General features: G+C 40.0%; 1 protein-coding gene across 5 annotated transcripts in view; it reads right to left on the minus strand.

The window, feature by feature from the left end:
* Positions 1-21,396, minus strand: part of CACNA2D3 (calcium voltage-gated channel auxiliary subunit alpha2delta 3) — a 707,732-nt gene that overhangs the window by 227,806 nt on the left and 458,530 nt on the right. For all 5 annotated transcript variants that reach the window (XM_048490851.1, XM_048490852.1, XM_048490850.1 and 2 more), the window contains exon 13: positions 15,658-15,791. In XM_048490851.1, the coding sequence (XP_048346808.1) occupies positions 15,658-15,791 (134 nt within the window). The remainder of the gene's footprint in view (positions 1-15,657; positions 15,792-21,396) is intronic.

Below are 21,396 nucleotides of genomic sequence, written 5' to 3' on the forward strand. Positions count from 1 at the left end.
AAGAAAACTGAAATAGCTTTACTATCATGTCTTGCTGGGAAAAAATTGTGATCCTGTAAGAAATCTGACCATATCATCTATATAAAAATTAAACAGCACTGGAGAGGAAATACAGTCCTGGTGCATCCCTTTTGAAGTTATAAATGAGTCGGACAACTGCCCGTTCAGAACTAATCCAACTTTAACAAAGTGTTAATGCAGAGTCCTTTAATATGCTCTAGTAGCTGACAGTCTATGACTCAGAAAGTTATTATATGTAAATTAACCCCATACCAGACCATGGTCCTTGAGGCTTTCTCTTTCAAGTGTAAGGATGGACAAAGCCAGCATACAGCATAAAGACGAACAACTAAATATCAGAAGTAATCCAAATAAGGATGGGTGGGACTATTTGCAAAAAGGGCAGGCACAGAGAGTTAGAAGAATTACTATAAGATGTTGGGAACAATAGTCGTTAATCGATAACTCTTCTGCAAAACCATGAAAATAAGATTTTAAAGTTTATGGAATATTGTGAAGATGAATGCTTTCTAAATTTGACTTTAGATGCCTGTCACATACTGAAACTGAAATTACAACAATTGAAAAGAAACACTTGTAACTGGCTAGGAGAGAATAGCTGCAAATTTATTAAACATCTCAGCACAAATCTGGTAAAGTACCTTACACATAAGCTACAACAAGAGGACATGCCAGATTACAATGCAATCTATATATATATATAAAAACTAACAGTGTTTTTGTTGATGATAGTATAACTCAGTAACTGCTGGGCCAATTCCTCTGAAAATTCCCAACCACTATAGTCAGCCAAGTGAGAGTGTTTTTAGATGTTCACATACCTTAAATTTCACACCTGGCCCAGGTAAAATGCCTTTTTCCTGGTGCTCCATGGTGAAGGACATGCAGCTGTCTGTGTGTAACTGTCACCCTTAGATTGTTTGTGCTGCTTAGAATGTTTACTCAGATGGCCAGATATGAGCAGTGAAAACAGTACATAGGCAGTAACTCGAGTGGAAGTGAAACACATACACACACATACACAAGAGGGAGAGGGGAGGGAGGGAGAAGGAGGGGTGGCATGCAAGGGAAGAGAGGGAGGGAGAGGAAAGGGACGTAGGGGGAGGCATGCAAGGGAAGAGAAGTGAGAGAGGGGAGAGAGGGATGGGTGGCATGCAAGGGAGGGGAGGCAGGGATCCCAGCATCTTGATATGACCCACCCACCCTAGCAGAGGAGAAGGGAAGGAGGGGGAGGGGTCGCATGCAAGGGAAGAGAAGTGAGGGAGGGAAGGGAGGGGCGACATGCAAGGGATGGGAGGGAGGGGCCAGGCACCCTAGATTCCCTGAATACTGCGGTTACAGTTAAGAAAACCAGCATCACTGATAATGCATTACTCAGGAGTAAGCTCAGTACAGCAACCGTGACATACTTTGAATGGCTGCATCACGCCCCTCAGAGGGTTTCCTCAGAAGCGCCACCCATTGCCACCAACCAAACTTATTCACAGGTAAAGGATCATGACCAGCCAGCCTAGATGTGTGGGAGGGGTGCCTTTCCATCCCCCCCCCCAAGGAATGCGGGCACACACATCAATGACATCGCACAGTATCAGGCTGCGTGTTTGCATGAGCACGTACTGCTGGCCTCTGCAATTGATTTGCTGCTACTGTTCCTTTCCCATTTCACCACAATAAGCCAGAGCAATGCGTGGCCGGGCCCCGCTAGTATTCATTAGTTTTCAAGGTTCTACTATAGATGCTGTATTTGCTGCAAAAGATTAATATGACTGTACTTCTGGTATGCTGCCCCTGGTTTAATCACAGTTTTTAATCTGTACTTTCCAGTATTTTTCCACATACTTGTGAAAAACACAATTGTCTCCAGCATCACTGATAATGTCAATGATGATCTGATACCGACAATTTATTGATTGTAAGCTTTAGTGTGAAACTAGCATACCTAATTTCAAGGCTAGAAAGCCAGCATGGTATAGTGTTTAAGAGCAGGGAACTCTGATCTAGAGAACTGAGTTTGATTTCCCATTTCTCCACATAAACAGCAGACTCTAATTTGATGAACTGGGTTTGTTTCCCCACTTCTACACATGAAGCACTACTGGGTGACCTTGGGCTAGTCACAGTTCTCTCTGAACTCTCTCATTCCCCCCCCCCCACCTCACAAGGTGTCTGTTATGGGAAGAGGAAGGGAAGGAGTTTGTAAGCCACTTACAAGAGAGAAAGCAGAGTATAAATCCAAACTCCTCCTCTTTTTCTTCTACACTGTGTAAGTGAGCTGCTTTATACCATTTTATTTGTTTCATACAGAAAATCTAATACAGTCCAGTCATGAAATAACTTATTTGTTTTGTGCAGATAATTATATTCTTTTTCATTTTTATTTATTGGAAACAACTCTAAAAACGTCTGTGGAAACTTTAGATTTATTAGAAAAGCTGTAAAATCAATCTAAGAAAAGAATTTCTATGTAATTTACATGAATGTTTTTACTTGTTACTTTTAATGGGAGATTCTTTAAAAGATAAAATTAAAAAGTAAAATTATTGTTTTCTTGAACCAACAGTAAATGTCCATGAACAAATTCATTCTTCATTTTTTGATCTACTGCCTTTCGATTTTCCGGGGGAGGGGGGGTTGTCATGACAGATCATTTTTTGATCTATTGCCTTTTGATTTTCAGATTTTTTTTGTCATGACAGGCTTAGCAAGTATCCAGGCCAAGGAGGCCAGAGGCTTATAAAAGCACTCTTTGTCCTTTCAGAGAAAGTGGCTGTACATCAATAACAGTCCAGAGCTGAAATATTCCCCTTCCTGCTATATCTCCGTCACATAGGTGCGGAAGACATGTTTACACAGGAGTTCCCACTGGGATATTCTAGCAGATCAAAACTGAACACCAATCCTATGGGCTAAGTCTTATAAAGATAATCCATAACAACGTTAGGTAAAAAATAGAACACCTGATCACCAGTGAAGAACATCATAAAAAGATACAGACCAATACTGCCTTAAAAGCAGCTAAATAGTAATTCACTACTGAAGTAATGAGGTTAGAGGGCAGCTAGAGTGCACAGAAGTCTACATGGAATAACACAGCACTTTATAATTTCAGGCAGTGTTTAAGGGGTTGATGCCATTAGACCCTTCAACACCACCAGTAACAGAACAACACATTCACTTAGCCATTTGAATGGCCTGCATTTCTTTCACTCTTTTTAAATCAAAGTATGTGTGTGAAATGTCAGGTTGTGCCAGGGCTTAGATATAATGAAACTAAGCCATGGTAGCACTGCCAAAATACATTTTAAAAGAATGTGCTAATCACACAAGAACCATTTCAACTTCTCTCACATTTGTACAAGACATGGTGGCATGGGAATGAAAGCAAATGTAATTGTGGGAGCTTGGATCTTATGACCAGATCAGCTGACAAAACTTCAGACGAAAGAATGTAAGATGGTAGAGGAAGGTGGGGATTAGACTGAGTCATAGTTGCTGAATGAGAAAGAAAATGAGGAAAGCTATTTCAACTGAAAGAGCATGATGACACCGACAAAAAATTGTTATTACTTTTAATGGGAGCTTCTTTAAAAGATAAACTGACAAAAATTGTTATAATTCTGAGTTTGGGATTTAGACGTGTGGTAAACCTTCACTATGATGGCTGGTTTACCAGTAGGACATTGCCAGTTTGGGATTAAAATCTGTGCATTTTCTTTTTTTCCATTCTGGAATTTTGAGACCATTATTTTCAAGGTTGGAAATTTGAGGGTCTGGGGCAGGTCTTTTAAAGATAATGGCACCAAATTTGCAGAGAACATAGTTGTTCCTCTAAATCACTAAGTTTCCTGATCTGGATGGCCCAGGCTAGTCTGATTTTCTCAGAAGCTAAGCAGTTACTGGCATTTTTTTAAAAAAAAATCCTGTCTTCAATGATTTTTAATGTAGCCCAACATCAACTGACTGACAATTTAAGAAAACTGACCTTTCTCCTGACATTTTTGCATTTGTCATCTTTCCTTGTTAAGTTTTTTTATTTCCTTTCATGGAGTAAAGAAGTCTTCCTTAGACTCCATATAGTTCAAAAATAGCTTAAAAATAGTTTTAAAAATTGAGCAAGTGTATAACTACACACAATGAATCAATCATTCAGTTCCCGTGAGATACATGTTTATGCTGAGTATCGACTGCAGAACATTAATTTGTACTACTACTGTTTAACTACTACTTCCTGCAGGAAGAAGAGGCATTGGTAGGGGGCTGGGGCATGGGGAACTCTGAGGGCTAAGCTGCATGATTAGTTTGTTTATGAGTGGTCTTCAGGTTCACCAATTTGATAAGAGTCACATGTCAGCCTCAAGATAGTTGTCTATTGATCATAGAAGCTGATTTCACTGATGAGGAATAGCCCATGTAAAGATGGGGGCTCTTGTCCTCCCCCCCCCAAGTCTTTTTTTCCTGATCCCAAAGAACTCCTAGTGGTAAGTTATTCACATAATTTTGGTGTAGTCTGAGCACTCACAGCTTGGAACAGACTCCTTCATGGAAATTCCTTCTCGGCAGCTCATCTGGAGCATTCGTCTCCAGATCCCTTGCAAGGATACGACTGGAATGGAGAAATGACACCACTTGGGGAATTCGCTGTTGTGTGAAAGTAGACTTTAGAGATCTGGAAGTAGGAGCATGAATGCACAAACACTTCATATTATCCAAATACATCCATAGAATTTTCCACTAATATTCATGACCATTAAAGCAATCCCCAACGCAGGTATTGTTCTCCAAATCCTAATTAAAGAACTATTTATGAAAGAATGCAAATAGGTTTCTTGCATTTTAAAGGAAGGATTTAATATCTACAAAACAACCTTGCAATTTTTTAACATGCAGGCTCTGGATTATCTTTATACATCAGTGAAGAAAGCCTACATTGTACCACATTAAAGAAAGAGGAAAAAACAGTCAGAAACACACATAACCACTTCAGATCTGTTTTTCTTGATAAAATTCCTTGTGTTTGTGGCTTTTCTTAGCATCAGAGGAGTAAGGTAGATAATTTCCTTAATCCACATGGGTGCTTTTTAGTTTCTGATGTTTAATTTCCACTTTGAAATATTTTTAAGCCAATTGCAACTGAATCTAACATGATTCTGTAAGGTTCTGCCTTCAAAGAAAATGTAACATGCCACAGAAAAATCTGAAAAAATAATGGCAGCCTTTGATATTTTTGAAGTTGCAGTACGTGAACAAAAAATAATTAGTGTAGTCATTTGTTTCAATTGAAATAAAGTACTGTAATATTTATAGTGTGTGCCAGAGTTATAATGACTGTGGGGCACAAAGTGAAGTGTCACAGCATGTTCCACATGTTTTTAACACTGTTTCTAAAATCTCTAGAGGCCATTAAATTTAATGAACCCATCTGCTACAAAATAGAGGTCCAACATAATCAGTTTCTGCAGTGCCATATAATACAGATGGCATTCCACAATTCACATCCCCAGATACATTATTTTATGGCCCTTTTTAAGGCATGGGGATATTTTTCTCCCCTCTGTGCTGATGGTCCAAATATCTTATCATCTGTGCTGTTTTATGTTACAGGTACAGTGTACCATGATGTCTGCACAACAAAGGTTAGCTAATTACCATAAATTCTGTGATGAAATTATACTTTTTTTGTCTCTAGCAGTTTTGACAACCAGCAATTAGCTCAATGAGGTAATATTCTTATAGTTAATATAATCACAAAAGTTGTCCCAATAGTAGAAGTTCCAGCTCTATCATTAAGGTGAAAGCAAACATGTAATTTATCAAACACAAAAGAAGTTTGTTTAATGAGTCAAAGATTCCAGGAGAGACTCTCTATACACAAAGTTTAGTTTATTCTTAATACTGGATTTCTGCGAGGAAACTGCACAACTAATTGGAACTCTTAAAATGACCTAGCTTCCTTTAATCTGTCATATTCTATGTAATGTCGTTCTTTTTTCAGTTAATAATATGTGCTTCATAAAGCTAACCAGCTTGATGATTTCCTTGATTGCATGGAAGGAATAGCAGTCTACTATCACTGAAGTGGCACATTATGAGAATCCAGCTGCTGTGAACTGGCAATCCTGACTGCTCATAAGTTTACTTTAAAAAAAACTCACCATTCATAATGACATTTTGAGCTTTAATTCCACCTCAGTCAAAGCATATACTCATTCAACAACATGAGAATTTATGTTCTACCAATTGCTATATTAGGCCTTTTTGTCCCATAAAACAGCTTGGGTCAACAGCCCTTCATCTTGTTTAATATTCAGCAGTAAATTTTTAAAAGTGAAAAACAGGATTTTTTGATTGGCATTATTAGATTGTTCTCAAAACCTGTGTTGGAAGTTTTGGGAAGTTTCTTGTGGAATGTCTTACTGTAGATTCAATGTGAGCAACAAAGTTATTACAAAAATGAATGAACCAAACCAAGAACCCCATCCAAAGGGGGGGGGGGTAATTCTCTTCAGGGAGAGGTGGGGCGGCCACACAGATGCATTGGCCTTCTCTGGCAGAAGGGTAAAAACACTGCCATATGGCCACTGCCACCCCTCCAGTGGTGGGATGCAGCACAGGATGCTGCTGCAGTGTCCCTACACCTCTGCCACCACCAGCGTAGTAAAGGCTGTCTGGGAGCAGGGCTGGGGAAGCAGAGCTGACATTAATTGGCTTCCTTCCAACCTTTGCCAGTGGTATGCCAGCGGGCCACAGTCTGCACTTAAGCCAGCCTTTTGATTCGTGTAAGTGCGTGCAGACCATTGGGGCTTCTCGGTGACAGGGAGACTTTTCACCTCCTGACTTTGCTGGGAAGCCTCTTTTCAGGGTTGTGGCCCAACACAGCCACGGTGCCGTGGCTGGGTACCCGCCTTGTGAATGGGGCTTCTTGAGTATGCACTTCAAAAATTATCTTTTTAACTCTACATCATAAAGTTAGAAAGGGCATGATTATAATTATTTAATCATTATAATTGGAACTAGGTTTGAGCAATACCTGCAATATTTGGTAAAATTCAGATTCGGGCTTATTCGTGCATAAGAGTATCTGTATGCCTGAATAAGCCCGAATACCATATCCGATATGCCCAAATATATTCGTATACCCGAATATATTTGGGTCCATCTTAATTTTTTTGTATTTTTGCTGATTTTTGCATTTTAGCATGCAGATGGTGCATTTTTAAAACTAGCGGTGCCAAAATTTTGAGGTATCATCTACGCCTGTCCTGTACCATCTGTGATACCAACAACATTGGCTGGTTCCTTTGAGGAGACTCACCCAACAGCCCTGCAGGAAATTAGGTGCCCATACCCAGAACAACCCCCCCAGAGCCCTCCAAAAAGTCTTCAGCACAGAGTCAGCTGGGCATAACAGCAAGCCCCATTGAAGTCTATAGTGGGAAAAGTTAATTAATTTTTCCCACCATAGAGCTTGCTGAAGAGCCTGGCAGATTCTGTGTTTTGCAGTGGCTCCATTGTAGCCAATGGGGAATTTCTGAGTGTGTAAGCAGGCTGCACATTTTTCAAGGTAGAGGCAGCAAACTTCAGGGTGGTTCCTGGTAGTAGCACCCAGGTTTGCTGAACTTTGATTCTGGGGGTGGTGGGAGATGGGCTCTAGCCTTTTGGGGGCCCATGAAATGGAACCCCCTGAAGCAAAGTTCACCAAGCCTGGGTGATACTACCAGGGGGGCCTCCTGGAGCCACCCTGAAAGTTTGTTGCCTCTACCTTGAAACATGTGCAGCCTGCTTGCACACTCAGAAATTCCCCATTAGCTACAATGGAGCCACTGCAGAGCACATCTTCTGAGGGTCCATAATTTTGGACCCCCTAAACCAAACTTCATCAAATTTGGGTGGTATCATCAGGACAGGCCCCAAATGATATTCTGAAATTTTGGTGCTACTAGCTTTAAAAATGGACCCCTGATAGGTACCCCAAGAAATTTGGCCAGATTCTGTGCTCTGCAGAGGTAGGTCAGGCCATCACACATCCTTACCCTTTTTGCTTCATTTAAAATCTATAGTGAGCCAGTGCCATTTTACATCTGTAGTCCTCTCTCATTCACAGAGACATCATAGGGCAGCCCATAATTGTCCTTACTCTACACAGTTATTAGTACTGAGGATTCAAACACTGTTCCATTCACACACTGCCACTGTTTTGTTCATATTGTGCAATATATTCTCTTATTTATGGTTTGAGCTTATCACTGAAGAAAGATAGGTAGGGGTTACAATGTTTCTTTTCCATTTATTTCCATTTCCATTTCCCTATTCCCACATTTTATTACCAATTGATTTTTTTCCAATCAGCTTTAAGCTGTTCTTCTCTGCAGCTTCACTAAGCTTTTTTTCAGTCAGCTTTAAACAATTCTTCTCTACAGCTTCACTCTGGCTGTTTCCGCACAGGCAGAATACAGCGACCCAGGGATGCTAAAAACAGTGTCCCTGGGGAGGGGTTCGATGGCCGATGCTGCTGCATCAAACCTTGCTCCCTCAGCAAGGTATTTCGGAAACAGCGGCTTCCAAACGCTGCCGTGCAAACAGCAGTGGCTGGAAGGCGCCATTTCCGCCCCTTTCCCAAACACCTACCTTGTCTCCTGGCTTTCAACTTGTCGCAGAGGCCAGGAGACACACACCCCTGGCCTGCGACTCCAGAACAGTCGCTCCAGGCTATGGGGGCGTGTCCCCTGGCTTCTGCGACAAGCTGGAAGCCAGGAGACAAGATAGGCGTTCGGCGACAGCAACCTGCCTGTCGCCCTCCTGGGACCGTCCATGCGAACCGTTGCAGTGCGGAAAGGGCCTCTGCTTCATTCTCAACTCCCTAACTGCTGTATTCAACTCCTTTAACAGTTCTTTTTCAGCTGTCCTTTCAGCTCCCACTTGTTGCTGTTAGGGAGAGACAGAAGTTAACCTGTCCATTAGTCAGCAAAAAACAAACACCCCCCCCCCTCAGAAGATACTATAAATTAGAGGTACAAACAGTTTTTCAAACAGTGTTTGTGTACAGTATTGACTTCTATCTGAGTATCAATTGTATAAAGAAGACTCTGGATTTTCCAGAAACTGGTGATATACTAGGGTTCATCTGAGTTTTTGTAAGCGTGTTTACCAGAATCACCGCTTCAGGGGTTTTTGAAGGATTGATTAAAATATTTAACTTAACTGAGAGTGAAAAAAAACTACATCAGAATAGCATCAGAACAGTGGGAGTGGGATACTTAAAGAAGTACATATAATCTCATGATTAAGCCTTGGAGGTTCAGTAAATACCCCACTTACAGTATTTCTTTTGTTCCGAATATCAAAATGGACAACATTTGATGAAACACTAGCATGTAAGAGACTAATACAAATGTGTATTTTTTGTAAAGTCCAAGGTGATCAATACCACTAAAAATACTCTTAGCACTTTTTACAGAGCATATATAAATTAAAAATGCTTTCACTGTGTCCATGAGAATTGCTGCCAATAAATTATCTTAGAATCATAGACAAACCAGGTGAGACATGGCTGTGTTCATAGGTCTTTTCTGAAGGATTGCTCATCTGAACTGATCTTTATTACTATATCCAGGACAATGCTCAGGAAAGGACAATGAAAATTCAAATGAGAAAGCTCCTTTTTAAAAATAAAGTGTAATAGACTGATAGCAAATGCTACCACAAAAGATGGCGTTAAAAGGCATTCTGACTTTGTGAATGACTTAATAAAATAGGGATAAAATAAATTTCATAATTCATGCACAGGTTAGTATTTGAAGTTTACATTTCCTTCTCTCACGTAGTTATAAATGTTTACTGAAATTTACATTCACACCTACTGTTAATATTTGCTTGATGTCATCTTGCTAGATTGTTTTAAGGTAGCTGTGAAATATTTTAATGGATTTTTCTGCTCTCCAATCCATAATTTACACCAGAAATAAGAGGCCTCCTTGGAACCTTTTAAATCAACAAGCTAATTATACTCACTATGCTAATAGCACAATTAACATGCCTTTAAAGGTACTCAATGTCATTTTTTTTAATATTGTCTAGCAGAAATGTGGTTAAAAATTACTTAATTTTCTTCCTAAATGCTTTCAATACAAGTGTCTTTATATCCACTATCCTGACACATCCCAGAAGTGCTTGCCCAGCTCCAAGACATGCTTAGTACAAAAATATCCCCTGTTGCAAGGCATGGGTCATGTGAGATATTTCTAGCTACAGACAGTTGGGCAACCTTTAAGTATCACTAATACAGCTATTGATAAAGACATTGTAACATCCAGTCCACTCAGAATGAGCAATCAAGGGGACATTTTAAATCCATATATCATTCCCGTTCTTTGTCAACGTGCTAAAATGGTTCGACAAAATCTCTACCTTGGCAGGTCCTTGTTCTCTTCCTTGATATTCTGCCAAATGGATCTTTACTGGATCAACTCCTGGATCTCTCGAGACCTCAAGCTACAGATTTAAGGTTGTATGTCCTTTACCTAAAACTCCCCAATTTCCTACCTTCTATCTTCCATAAGTATATGCTGTTGTGTATATTAGTGTATAAGTATGCCTTCTTGCTGTTGTGGATGTGTGCGTGCACGCGCATGCACGCCTAGGGAATCAGTTCTCAGCTATCTAGTGTAGTTTCTTGATATTTTCTCTTTTATTTTGTATACAATATTTGTTATTTGTTTATGTTATCAAGTTACAACCATCCTTTATTTTGGGGTATCCTCATCAAGATCCACCCTGGGATACATGGGCTACAAGGTCTTGCATTATTTCTTTCTCGAGCCCCTTTTAAAGCTCATTTCCTCTTCTCTGGGTCCTGATTGGGTAACAGCATCTATAAGGCCCCTTCTGCTCAGCAAATGTATAATGGGTTGCGGTTGGGATAAAGTAACCTGTTTTCCGGCTTTCACGTTCACATGCATCCATGCAAGCAGCAATTGGAGCCCACAGAAACAATATGGGTTGCTGTATTGTCAAAGGCTTTCACAGCTGGAATCACTGGGGTGCTGTATGGTTTCCAGGCTGTATGGCCATGTTCTAGCAGCATTCTCTCCTGACGTTACGCCTGCATCTGTGGCTGGCATCTTCAGATCTTCTGAAGGTGCCAGCCACAGATGCAGGCAAAATGTCAGGAGAGAATGCTGCTAGAACACGGCCATACAGCCTGGAAACCACACAGCACCCCAATACAGGTTGCTGTCGAGCCTTTGCACAGAGACGTGTCTCTGTTTTTATTTACCTCCCATGGATGTGTAGCTATGCAGACATGCACAATGAATCCCCACAGCCATGCTGATGTTTCACGATACAATTATCTGCACCTGCATAGCTACGCAGATGTCAGCCACAAAAATTTTAAGAAAAGAAAAAGGAGGTGAAGTGCCTCCTAAACGGCCATTCACTCATGAATGGCTGCAACACAAGATTTTTGAAAAAAACTCACTAGTAGCATGATTTAGTAGCACGGGGCAGATTCGTTTTAGGGGTGGGATCTGTGCGGTTCCCCTCCCATGTTTTTTTTTACTGTCCTACACCTGTGTTTATGGGCCTGTGTGGAACGGGCATAAATCATGTTTGCTTGAATGACTTTCAGTGTTTGTAATTTGACAGGGTTCTTGTTATCCACTCCTTATCCTCATGACTTACTACTTACCCTCTTGACCATACCTTGTTACATCTAGCACAGTAACTCTGGCAAGTACCATTCTAGAAGTAATTCATACCTCTTTTTGGCAGGGAACAGTGCCTTTCTCCTTGAACGAAGCAATGCCAACATATTTTATTTAAAAAGGACCCCTTAGATTTAGGGGTTTATTAGCAGAACTTCAGCATGGCATTTTTAGATGGTCAAATAGATGGTGGTGATTCACCTCCAGGTACTCCTAGATGACAGAATTATTTAGATACATTTCTATCCTGGTTTTACAAGTGAAGGTGGTGCTGGGTCATTACTACTAAAGCCAAATGACATTTGCCAGGATACCTAAATCGCTTGAATGAGACAGGGTTAAGCCCAAGCTAAACTATCCTATTGAAACCAATATGATTGCCCATGACACTTCCACAGCACTTCCCTTGAGTTAAATCACTTCTGGTGACCACCTGTCCCATTCATTACAGAAGAGAGAACATGACATTGTATTCCCATATTCTTACCTGTCACAAATTCATTTCTAAACACCTCTTAGAAGACTTGCAGCTGTTTAGCTGCAAACATATTTAAATACCTTTTCACCAAACAAGCTGTGAAAGCAATATGTGAATCATTTCTCTATTACACAGTTTTATAATATTCCAAAACCTGACCTGCATTCTAATTGGACAATTGGACAGAGAAAAGGTAATAGAGATAGAAAAGTGATAAACACAGTAGCTCTTGTCAGAATTAGAGGTTACATAATTTGTTCCCAGTGTTCTTCATGTGAATATTGATGGTTAATATTCTCCAAAAGTGCAAATAGTCAGCAGAAGTTTATATTCCACTCCTTTCTGCAGTACCATCCTTTAGTAGAACCTGACAGCTGTCCACGTGGCAAAATCACTTAATAACTTTTATACTGTTTTCATTCCTTAATTTAACCAATCAGAATAGTTCCATGAATAGTTCCACCTCCACATTACAATAAAAAAAAAAAACTTTAACATCAAATTCTGATTCTAAAATTTAAATATTGGTTTTTTAAATTTAAAAATTCAGTAAATATTGAATTTCTGATAGAATTTTAACATCAGAATTTGAAATATGCTCTAGAAGGACTGATAAAATTTCAAAAGTTCCATAAGCAAAAGAAGAGTAATGGGTATGAATGTAAAAGAAGAGAGAAAGAAGTATAATTGGGAGAAGCAAAAACAAGGAAAGGATTAGTGATTGCTGTCATTTCTGCAAAGTCCTCAACACACAAACTTAGCCTGCTACCAATGACCATTTTTTCTGCAGTTTAGCATCACATATGTTCACATTTGTTCACAGTTAAAATGAACACTATTTCAAGTGCCATGTAGTCAACCCTAATCACATAGATGGTTGTCTGGTAGCTGCTTTTGGCATATGCTCAGAAATTACAGTTTTGCTGCTGATCAAAAACTGCAGTTTTCTGACCTTCAAGTTCAGAAGGCCACAAAACTGTATCTTCTATCAATGAAAGCAGAAAGCAATGCCTGGAAAGACTGAAAATAGTCATTTTCAGGAAAGATGAACAGTCACTTGCAGCCTACTTATTTCATCCCTGTTTTGTTGCCCCACAGAGCAAGAGAACGGCCGGGGGGGGGGGGGGGGAACGACACAAGTTGGCATGGTTGTAAGAGTCTATGCGTGTACATGCACGTATTCTGCAAACATCACCTTGTAGACTGTCCTCTATAAGGACTTATGCTACATCTATGGTTTTCTATATAAATCTATTTATACCAAATCGAGTGACTGATTTTAATGGTAAGTCTGTGTACATATGGTTATAATTCTCTTCTAAGATCCATTTTGCAATGAGATGTTATTTTCAATTACATAATACAACATATTTAATCCTACTGTATTTTTCATGATACACCAGCACTATCTGGTATTTTCTATTTCTGCAAACTGTATCATTGTACAGTTTATTATATTTATTGATTTGTCCAACATTATAATTATTATAATTATGTAATAATTGAGGTACGATGCAGTGAAAATTAAACTGCAAATTGCTCTCCTCCAGGAAGAAAGATTAACTCCTAAATGTAGTTCAAATTCTATCAGGTATTTCATTGAAGTGTTTTCCATATAGATATGAACCAAAAAAAAAGAACTGAGGTCATAATATTCAACATACACTGTTGTTTTATTAGAGATTAATTATAGATATAATTCACTTCAAATCAAAGTATTAAATTCAGCTTCCACTCTTCTTGCTTCCTGACTTGTTAGACACTCAAGTTCACAGTTTTCCAGCAATGTGAACTCCTTTGCTGTTCCATCCATGTTCTTCACACTGACCCATCTGTCCCTGTACTCTGAGGGCACTTTCCACATGCAGAATAATGCACTTTTAATGCACTTTGCAGCTGGATTTTACTGTGCGAAATAGCAAGATCCACTTGCGAACAATTGTGAAAGTGGATTGAAAGTGCATTATTTTGCATATGCAAAAGTGCCCCAAATTAATTTTTATGTAACTTGCTTTCCATCCTATCATGCTCTTCCTTCATTTAGACCTATTTCTCATTCCAGTAGTTCCTTCAGAAGCCTTCTTTTCATTGTATAATATTATTTTGGCAACAACCCTGCGAGTTGACTCTTTGAATAAAATAAGTTAACATTATTTTAAAATACTATTTTATATAATAATATCTGCACATTGTCTGATGAAAAGAGACCAGGTATGTAATTGAAGAAACAATAGCCATTAAGTCTTCTGGAAAATATGTTTCTGGAAAGTTACAATGTAAATTTGTGTTTAAAGCTGCATAAAGTTCATAAGTGTTGGTAATTGTTTAGTTTAACTTTCCTTTCTTTTTTATTTTTAGATTGCCCAGTTCTAGTGCAGATCAAAAAACAAAACCCAAAATATTTTAGAGACAATTTTAGAGACAAAGAATCAAGAATAGAAACAATTTATTCTCAGAATATTTACCATAGTTCTGTCTATGTGGCATGGTCCCATGATGCATAAACATAAATGTATGTATTGCAAGTACACTATAAAATCATAAAATCAACTTTTTAAAAAAAATTACCATAGAAAAATGTAAAACCAAAACAAAAGTATTATATTGTCATTGAAAAGCAGTACAAGATCTAATATTTTCTACCAGCTGCAAACTAAAAGGAAAAAGAGTATCTCCTCAGTTTCAACGTAAAAGAAATCTCTTTTAGGCAACATCTTCAAGCATTGTTCATGCACTTTTCAAGGCAATTTTATGGGGTTTGCTAATGGGATACCAAATTAACCAATTTGCATGTACACATACACATATTATATATTTGCTGAATAATTTCCAGACTCACCTTGACATTTTCTAAAGGATTTAACCAAAGATCGTTTTTCATAATCATTCAGGGTAAACCAAGTAATTTTGGATTAGCTCTATCCAAGCTTTGGCTTGACATTCACCATTTTCATGAAAATGGTATGCAAATTAAGTTAACTGCATGTAGCTAAAATGTGTAGATTAGCAGACATTCACACATTGTCAGTTTTTCATAGTTTGCCCACTTCCAGTTCATAGCATCAGAACAATTTCCATGCCATTTGCTCTATTGGTAGTGACTATGGTTGTAGAAGATCAATATGTGATTGAAGCTTACTCCATACATTAATACCTTATGTACTTGATAAGCAAATGGCAGCTTTTCTTACTGGGCTTTAACACATAAAGCCTTACTTTCTCTACAAAGTAAAAAAAAAATCCCTTCCCATTAACCACTGAAGCTGTAATAGGTTCACTCAAGCTATGAAAATTGAGCTCTATCTTAGCAGCACATGCACAAACCACATTCAAATGAGTAGAAGCTCATAGCATTTTATATTGTGCTCAATGCAATTTCAGTCCTGCACCAAACTGCTCTTGGCACTCTGCAGTAAACAGGTTGTGCAACTCAAATGTTGCTCCATGCAGACTTACAGTGCTGTCAACATAGGCTTCAGTCCATATCACATCATGCTCTTGATCAATCACTTTGGGTCGACTAAGCACATGCAGATATTCCATGACATTTTCCTGCACATCAGCTAGAGTAGAAATCTGAGTGAAAAACCCTGTGGAAATGGAAAAGAACAACATCATGTATATGAGGCCACGTGAGCATGGAACACTGTACCAAACATTATGCATAATAATTATGCTCATCTCATCTTCTGTTCACAACTCAACGAATGAACATAAAAAAAACCTGCAGGAAAAAATCCCAACAATGAAGCCCTGTCAAGCATTAATTTGTGAAAGCACAAGTCTGTGAAATGATATGTCAGCCCTGAAAGGTTCCATTCCTCAAGAGTGTTATACACCACTGCACAGCCTGTCCTAATTTTGTTTTTGGGTCCCAAGTCAATTTTTCAACGTTGGGATAAAATAAAAGTGAACTTGTTCTTAAAGGCAAATGCTTTATAAATGCTAGAGTTTTGTGAATACAGCACCCCACAATTATTCCAAGTGCTCAGCATTACAAAATGGTGTAAAAATGTTGGTTGCATCAATCTGTTAGTTCTTAAAACGGAATGCTTCAAACTATGATTCCTCAACAGAAGAAAGAAAAAACTGATCTAGATTTTATACTATTCCTAATTCTTTCACAGTGCTTCCTAGCTATATTTTCTTCTTTACCACCAGTTCCAGTTGCAATGAAGATCCTAATACTATGTATAGTAATACAGTTATATAAAGTAAAGATGAAATCTTAGGTAATAAGGAATCTGCAAGCTGCTGTGAGAACTGCATTGTTGACTTTAATGATTTCCATTGTTGATCGTTTATGATTTGATGGATTCAAACAATGGTTACTTGTAAAATTGAGAATATGTGATTAATCATCTGGCCCTGCAGAATGATAAAACATCTACCAGGATGTGGTATGTTTGTTTGTGCATGTTCAAAAATGAAAGCAGTCTATCAAATGTAGGGGCTTGGATTTTGACATCATGTGTTCTATATAAAGATCGCATTATTGTATATATTAGAAATATTTATGTACAAAAACTATTCAATCAAAAATCACATTGACTTTCAATGCACTTTGAAGCTGAATTTTACTGTGCGGAATAGCAAAATCCACTTTCAAACAATTGTAATATGTAATTCTCTGTTAAACTTAGGCCCCTTCCGCACATGCAGAATAATGCACATTCAGTCCACTTTTACAATTGTTTGAAAGTGGATTTTGCTATTCCGCACAGTAAAATTCAGCTTCAAACTGCATTGAAAGTGGATTGAAAGTGCATTATTCTGCATGTGCGGGCCAGAGCCATGGTTGCTTTTTCTTTTTTTGTAGAGGTAATAGTTTAAACAAATAGAATCTATTAATTTACAAGAGTAGCCTACCAGCTAGTGGTAAAGTGTAAAATGGTATTAACACTTATTCTGAAATCAAGAACAATTTTTCCTTCAGGTCAGTTTGCCTTAATGACTCTCTCTCCATGGCTATGAGAAGCTCTCATACTTACTCTGTAATCATAAGAAGGTCTCTAGTTGGACCTTTGGTTCATCTAGCTCAGTAGTGTTGCTTGCTCTGACTGACAACAGGGTCCCAGACAGGCAAACCTTTTCCTTCCCAAATTGAACCTAAATCTGTCTGCATGCAAACCACAGCACTACACCCGTTCTCCTTCTTGCAGGTTCCATTTTACTCATCTCAGTGCAATAACCACCTTGACATAGCAGATTGATGTCACTATTTTGTTAAGGAAATAGCCCTGTGGGGTGTGTTTGTTTTTTTGAGATGGTAGTAGTTAAAGCTGTCTGTGTGCTTAAGCAAAGGACAGGGAAACCCAGAAGTAATGTCACCCTGCTCTATGAATTGACCAAAACTCTTTGTTTTTTCTTTCCTGGTCCCCTCTAGGACCAGCTGAAAATGCTATGATTTGACCATAGTGTTTTAGCCAATTCCTAGGGAGGGATGATGTCACTTCCAGGCTTTTTAGGAACTGATGTCATGCTATTAGCTAAGTCAGTTTTTTATTTCATTTTTCTCCCACTGCCAGCTGGGTCCAGGACATTTCTAACCTCCACTGTGGGAGCTGGCAACCCTAGTCAAAGTCCAGCATCATATTAGCCCCATACAATATTACTGTACTTTTCCCCACAAAAAGCCTGACTACTGCCTTTTGTAAAGAAAAGTGAGCTGGGGAAAATATTTGGAGTAGAGAAGCAAGATATGGGGAGAAAATGCTGTTTTTCCGCTTGCTCCCAGCAAATTCTCCTTTTCAGAGTTTCCAAAAGCATCTTTGTCTCCCAGAATCAGTCACGGAACTACAAGGGGGCGGGGGGCGCGCCGTTCACCAGGTGCACACCTGGGGATTTTGAAAATTGCCCCAGGCACCTCCCCCTTTCCCCCACTCCCTGCGGCGCCCTCCCGTGGCGCCCCCACCCCCTTCCCACACTTACCTTAGTTCCTTTCCTTTTTCAGAACTTTTTCAGGCTGCAAAAAACCTGTTTGCAGTAAAAATGGCCTGTGGAACTACAGTTCCCAGGAGACCTTGGGGCTCACAAGGTCTCCTGGAAGTATAGTTCCCATCAGCCCATTTTTACTGAGAACAGGCCTTTTGCAGCCTGAAAAAGTTCTGAAAAAGGAAAGGAACTAAGGTAAGTGTGGGAAAGGGGGAAGCAGGGCGCCACAGGGGGGCACCACGGGGGGCCATGGGGGTGGAAAATTAGAATGCACAATGGGCGCAGTTTGGCCCAGCTACACCTCTGCCCAGAATGCACCTTTGTAATATCATGGGTGAACAGCAATGAAGGCAATCATCAGCAGGATGGAACCTAGGAAAGCAAGGGGCTGGCTGCCCTGGGCAGTAGACAGAGGGGAGATGTAATGCGGCAGCCAAAGGCTATAGGGTTGGTTGCCTCTTCAGTTGCTGTGTGTATCCCATGCAGGATACATGCTGCTCCTCAGCCTGCACAGCTGCTACCAGCAGAGCAAAAAGGCACATGGCACCCAGGAGAGCAACTTGGAGTTGAAGTGTGCACACACCCAAACGTACACATGTCACAGCTTGGCTAGCCCCTGGAAAGCCTCAGCACAACAAGGTGAGGCAGTTGCATCACTCCACCCCTGCCACCTCTGGTGGCTGCAGAAGTGATCCCACTTCTGACAGTGGGTCTAATTGGGGCAGGGGAAGGCAAGGCTTCTGCGAGGGAAGCAATCCCAGGCATCCCTGGGGTAGGGGAAAAAGAGAGAGCAACCTGATGCAGTAGGGAAGAAAGAGAGAGGAGCCTAATGTAGAGGGGAACGTGTGTGTGTGTGTGTGTGTGTGTGTGTGTGTGTGTGTGTGTGTGTGTGTGTGTGTGTGTGTGTGTGTGTGTGTGTGTGTGTGTGTGTGTGTGTGTGTGTGTGTGTGTGTGAGTGATTATGTGCAATCAAATCACTTCTAACATATGGAAACCCTACGAATGAATGTCCTCCCAAATGTTCATTATTAATAGTCTTGCTCAGGTCCTGGAAACAGAAGGTTGTGGTTTCCTTAACTGAGTCAATTCATCTCATGCTGGGTCTTTCTCTTTTCCTTCTGCCTTCCACCTTTCCTAGCAGTATTGTTTTTTTCCAGTGGGTCTTGTGTTCTCACAATGTAACCAAGCCTCAGATTGGTCATTTTAGCTTCTAGGGAGTGCTAAAACTTGAGTTGTTTTAATCATCAGCCTAGAGGTGAAACACCTTGTAATTCTTTATCAATATATTACTTTTAAAATATTGCCTTTTCTCCAAGGAGCAGAGGGTGACATTCTTCATTCATCCCTTCTCTGTGATTGGCTTAAAGTCACCCAGCAAGCTTCCAAGACAGAGAAGGGACCTGAACTTGGGCCTTCCAGATCCAAGTCCAGTATTGTGCCACTACACTATTCTTGAAGACAATGAGAAAATTGAAAAAAGCTAAATCAATATGCCATTTTTTAGCAACATAAGAAATGAGAATGTAAGAACAAATGAATAGCCATGCTGGATCAAACCAATATATGATCTAGCCTAGCATCCTGTCTTACACACTTCCTCTGGAGGTCCAACAACAGGATATACAGGCTAAGGCCTTCCCCTGATGTTGCCTCCGAGCACTGGTATTCAGAGTTTTCCTCCAAACATAGTGGTTTCCTCAGTGGTGGGATCCAAAAATGTTAGTAACAGGTTCCCATGGTGGTCGGATTCAAACTGTGGCGTAGTGCCAATGGGGCTGGGCGTGGCACAATGGGGGCGTGGCTGGGCATTCCAGGGGAGGGGCATTCCTGGGCGGGGCTGTGGCAAGGATGCAGCCGCTGCACTGGTCCTTGGGCAGGAAACGAATGCACGCAGGCACAGGCTGCCACGCACTCCAGTGCACCTCCTGCTAGACTGCTTCAAGTTCTGCACGCTACTGCTGAGAGGAGGGGTGTAACTAAGGCAAAAATCACCAAATTACCAATTAGTAACTCCCTCTCGGCACACAACCTGCTGGATCCCACCTCTAGGTTTCCTTTAGTAACCATGGCTAGTAGCCACTAATAGATCTATCCTCAATGAATTCATACACTCTCCCTTTAAACTGCCTATGCCTGTGGCACATCTCTGACACTGAATTCCACATTTTAATCATGTGCTATGTAAAGAAGGTTTGTATTGTCGAAGACTTTCACGGCCGGAATCACTTGGGTGCTGTGTGGTTTCCGGGCTGTATGGCCATGTTCTAGCAGCATTCTCTCCTGACGTTTCGCCTGCATCTGTGGCTGGCATCTACACAGGATCCTGTGAAGATGCCAGCCACAGATGCAGGCGAAACGTCAGGAGAGAATGCTGCTAGAACACGGAAACCACACAGCACCTAAAGAAGGTTTGTTTGTTTTTTGCCATCCTCAGTCTACTGCCCATCAACTTCACTGGATGTCCTCAAGCACCAGTATTTTGAGATAGGCAGAAAATGTTCTTGCCCCTGTGCATAATTTTATAAACCTCCAGCATGTCCCCTCTTAGTTGTCTCTTTTCTGAATGGAAACTGCATGTGGTGCTGCACTTCACAGGATATGCCTATCTCATGTAATGGTTATTTGTTATATGTAAATGAACTGGTCTCTGTGTATAATTGCCTAAACTGCGTTTTGAATCTTTGTAACTGATGTGGTTTCTTTTAGGTGTCAGGCATCACTGTTGGCTAACCAATAAGGACTGTAGTTTTTTTCTAAAATAAAGACTCTGAATATATGTTCTTTGTTTGGGTAGCGTTCTCTCTTTGTTGGAGTTTAAATTTCCTCCATCATAGTAAATTCTCTACCATGTGTTGTTGTTACTGGAATAGTGATGGTTTGAGCTTGCAATTGCTCGTTTTAGGACAGCCCAGCCTCTCTTGCTCCTCTCCCTTCCAGAATTATTGCCATGGAATGAATCTCATCATGCATCTGTTAAAGTCAGCCTTCCTAATATACATGTTCAGCTATGAACTCCCTAGGCTCCTGGCAACAAAAGAAATTCTAGGAGGAATTCATAAACAATAGAGAAGATAATATTAAGGTCTAATTATTTAGTAGCAATTCACAGAGGTCAACACAATTTATTCTACAGTTTAAAAGAATTATTAATTATATATGTATATTAGATACATTGATTATATGAGTAAAAATATGTACGAAATATATGGGGGGCATCATTTGGTCCTCCTGCTCCCCTTCAAAAATGTCGTTCTGACCCTG

Source organism: Sphaerodactylus townsendi, linkage group LG03 (assembly GCF_021028975.2).
Source record: "Sphaerodactylus townsendi isolate TG3544 linkage group LG03, MPM_Stown_v2.3, whole genome shotgun sequence".
Classification (NCBI taxonomy): domain Eukaryota; kingdom Metazoa; phylum Chordata; class Lepidosauria; order Squamata; family Sphaerodactylidae; genus Sphaerodactylus; species Sphaerodactylus townsendi.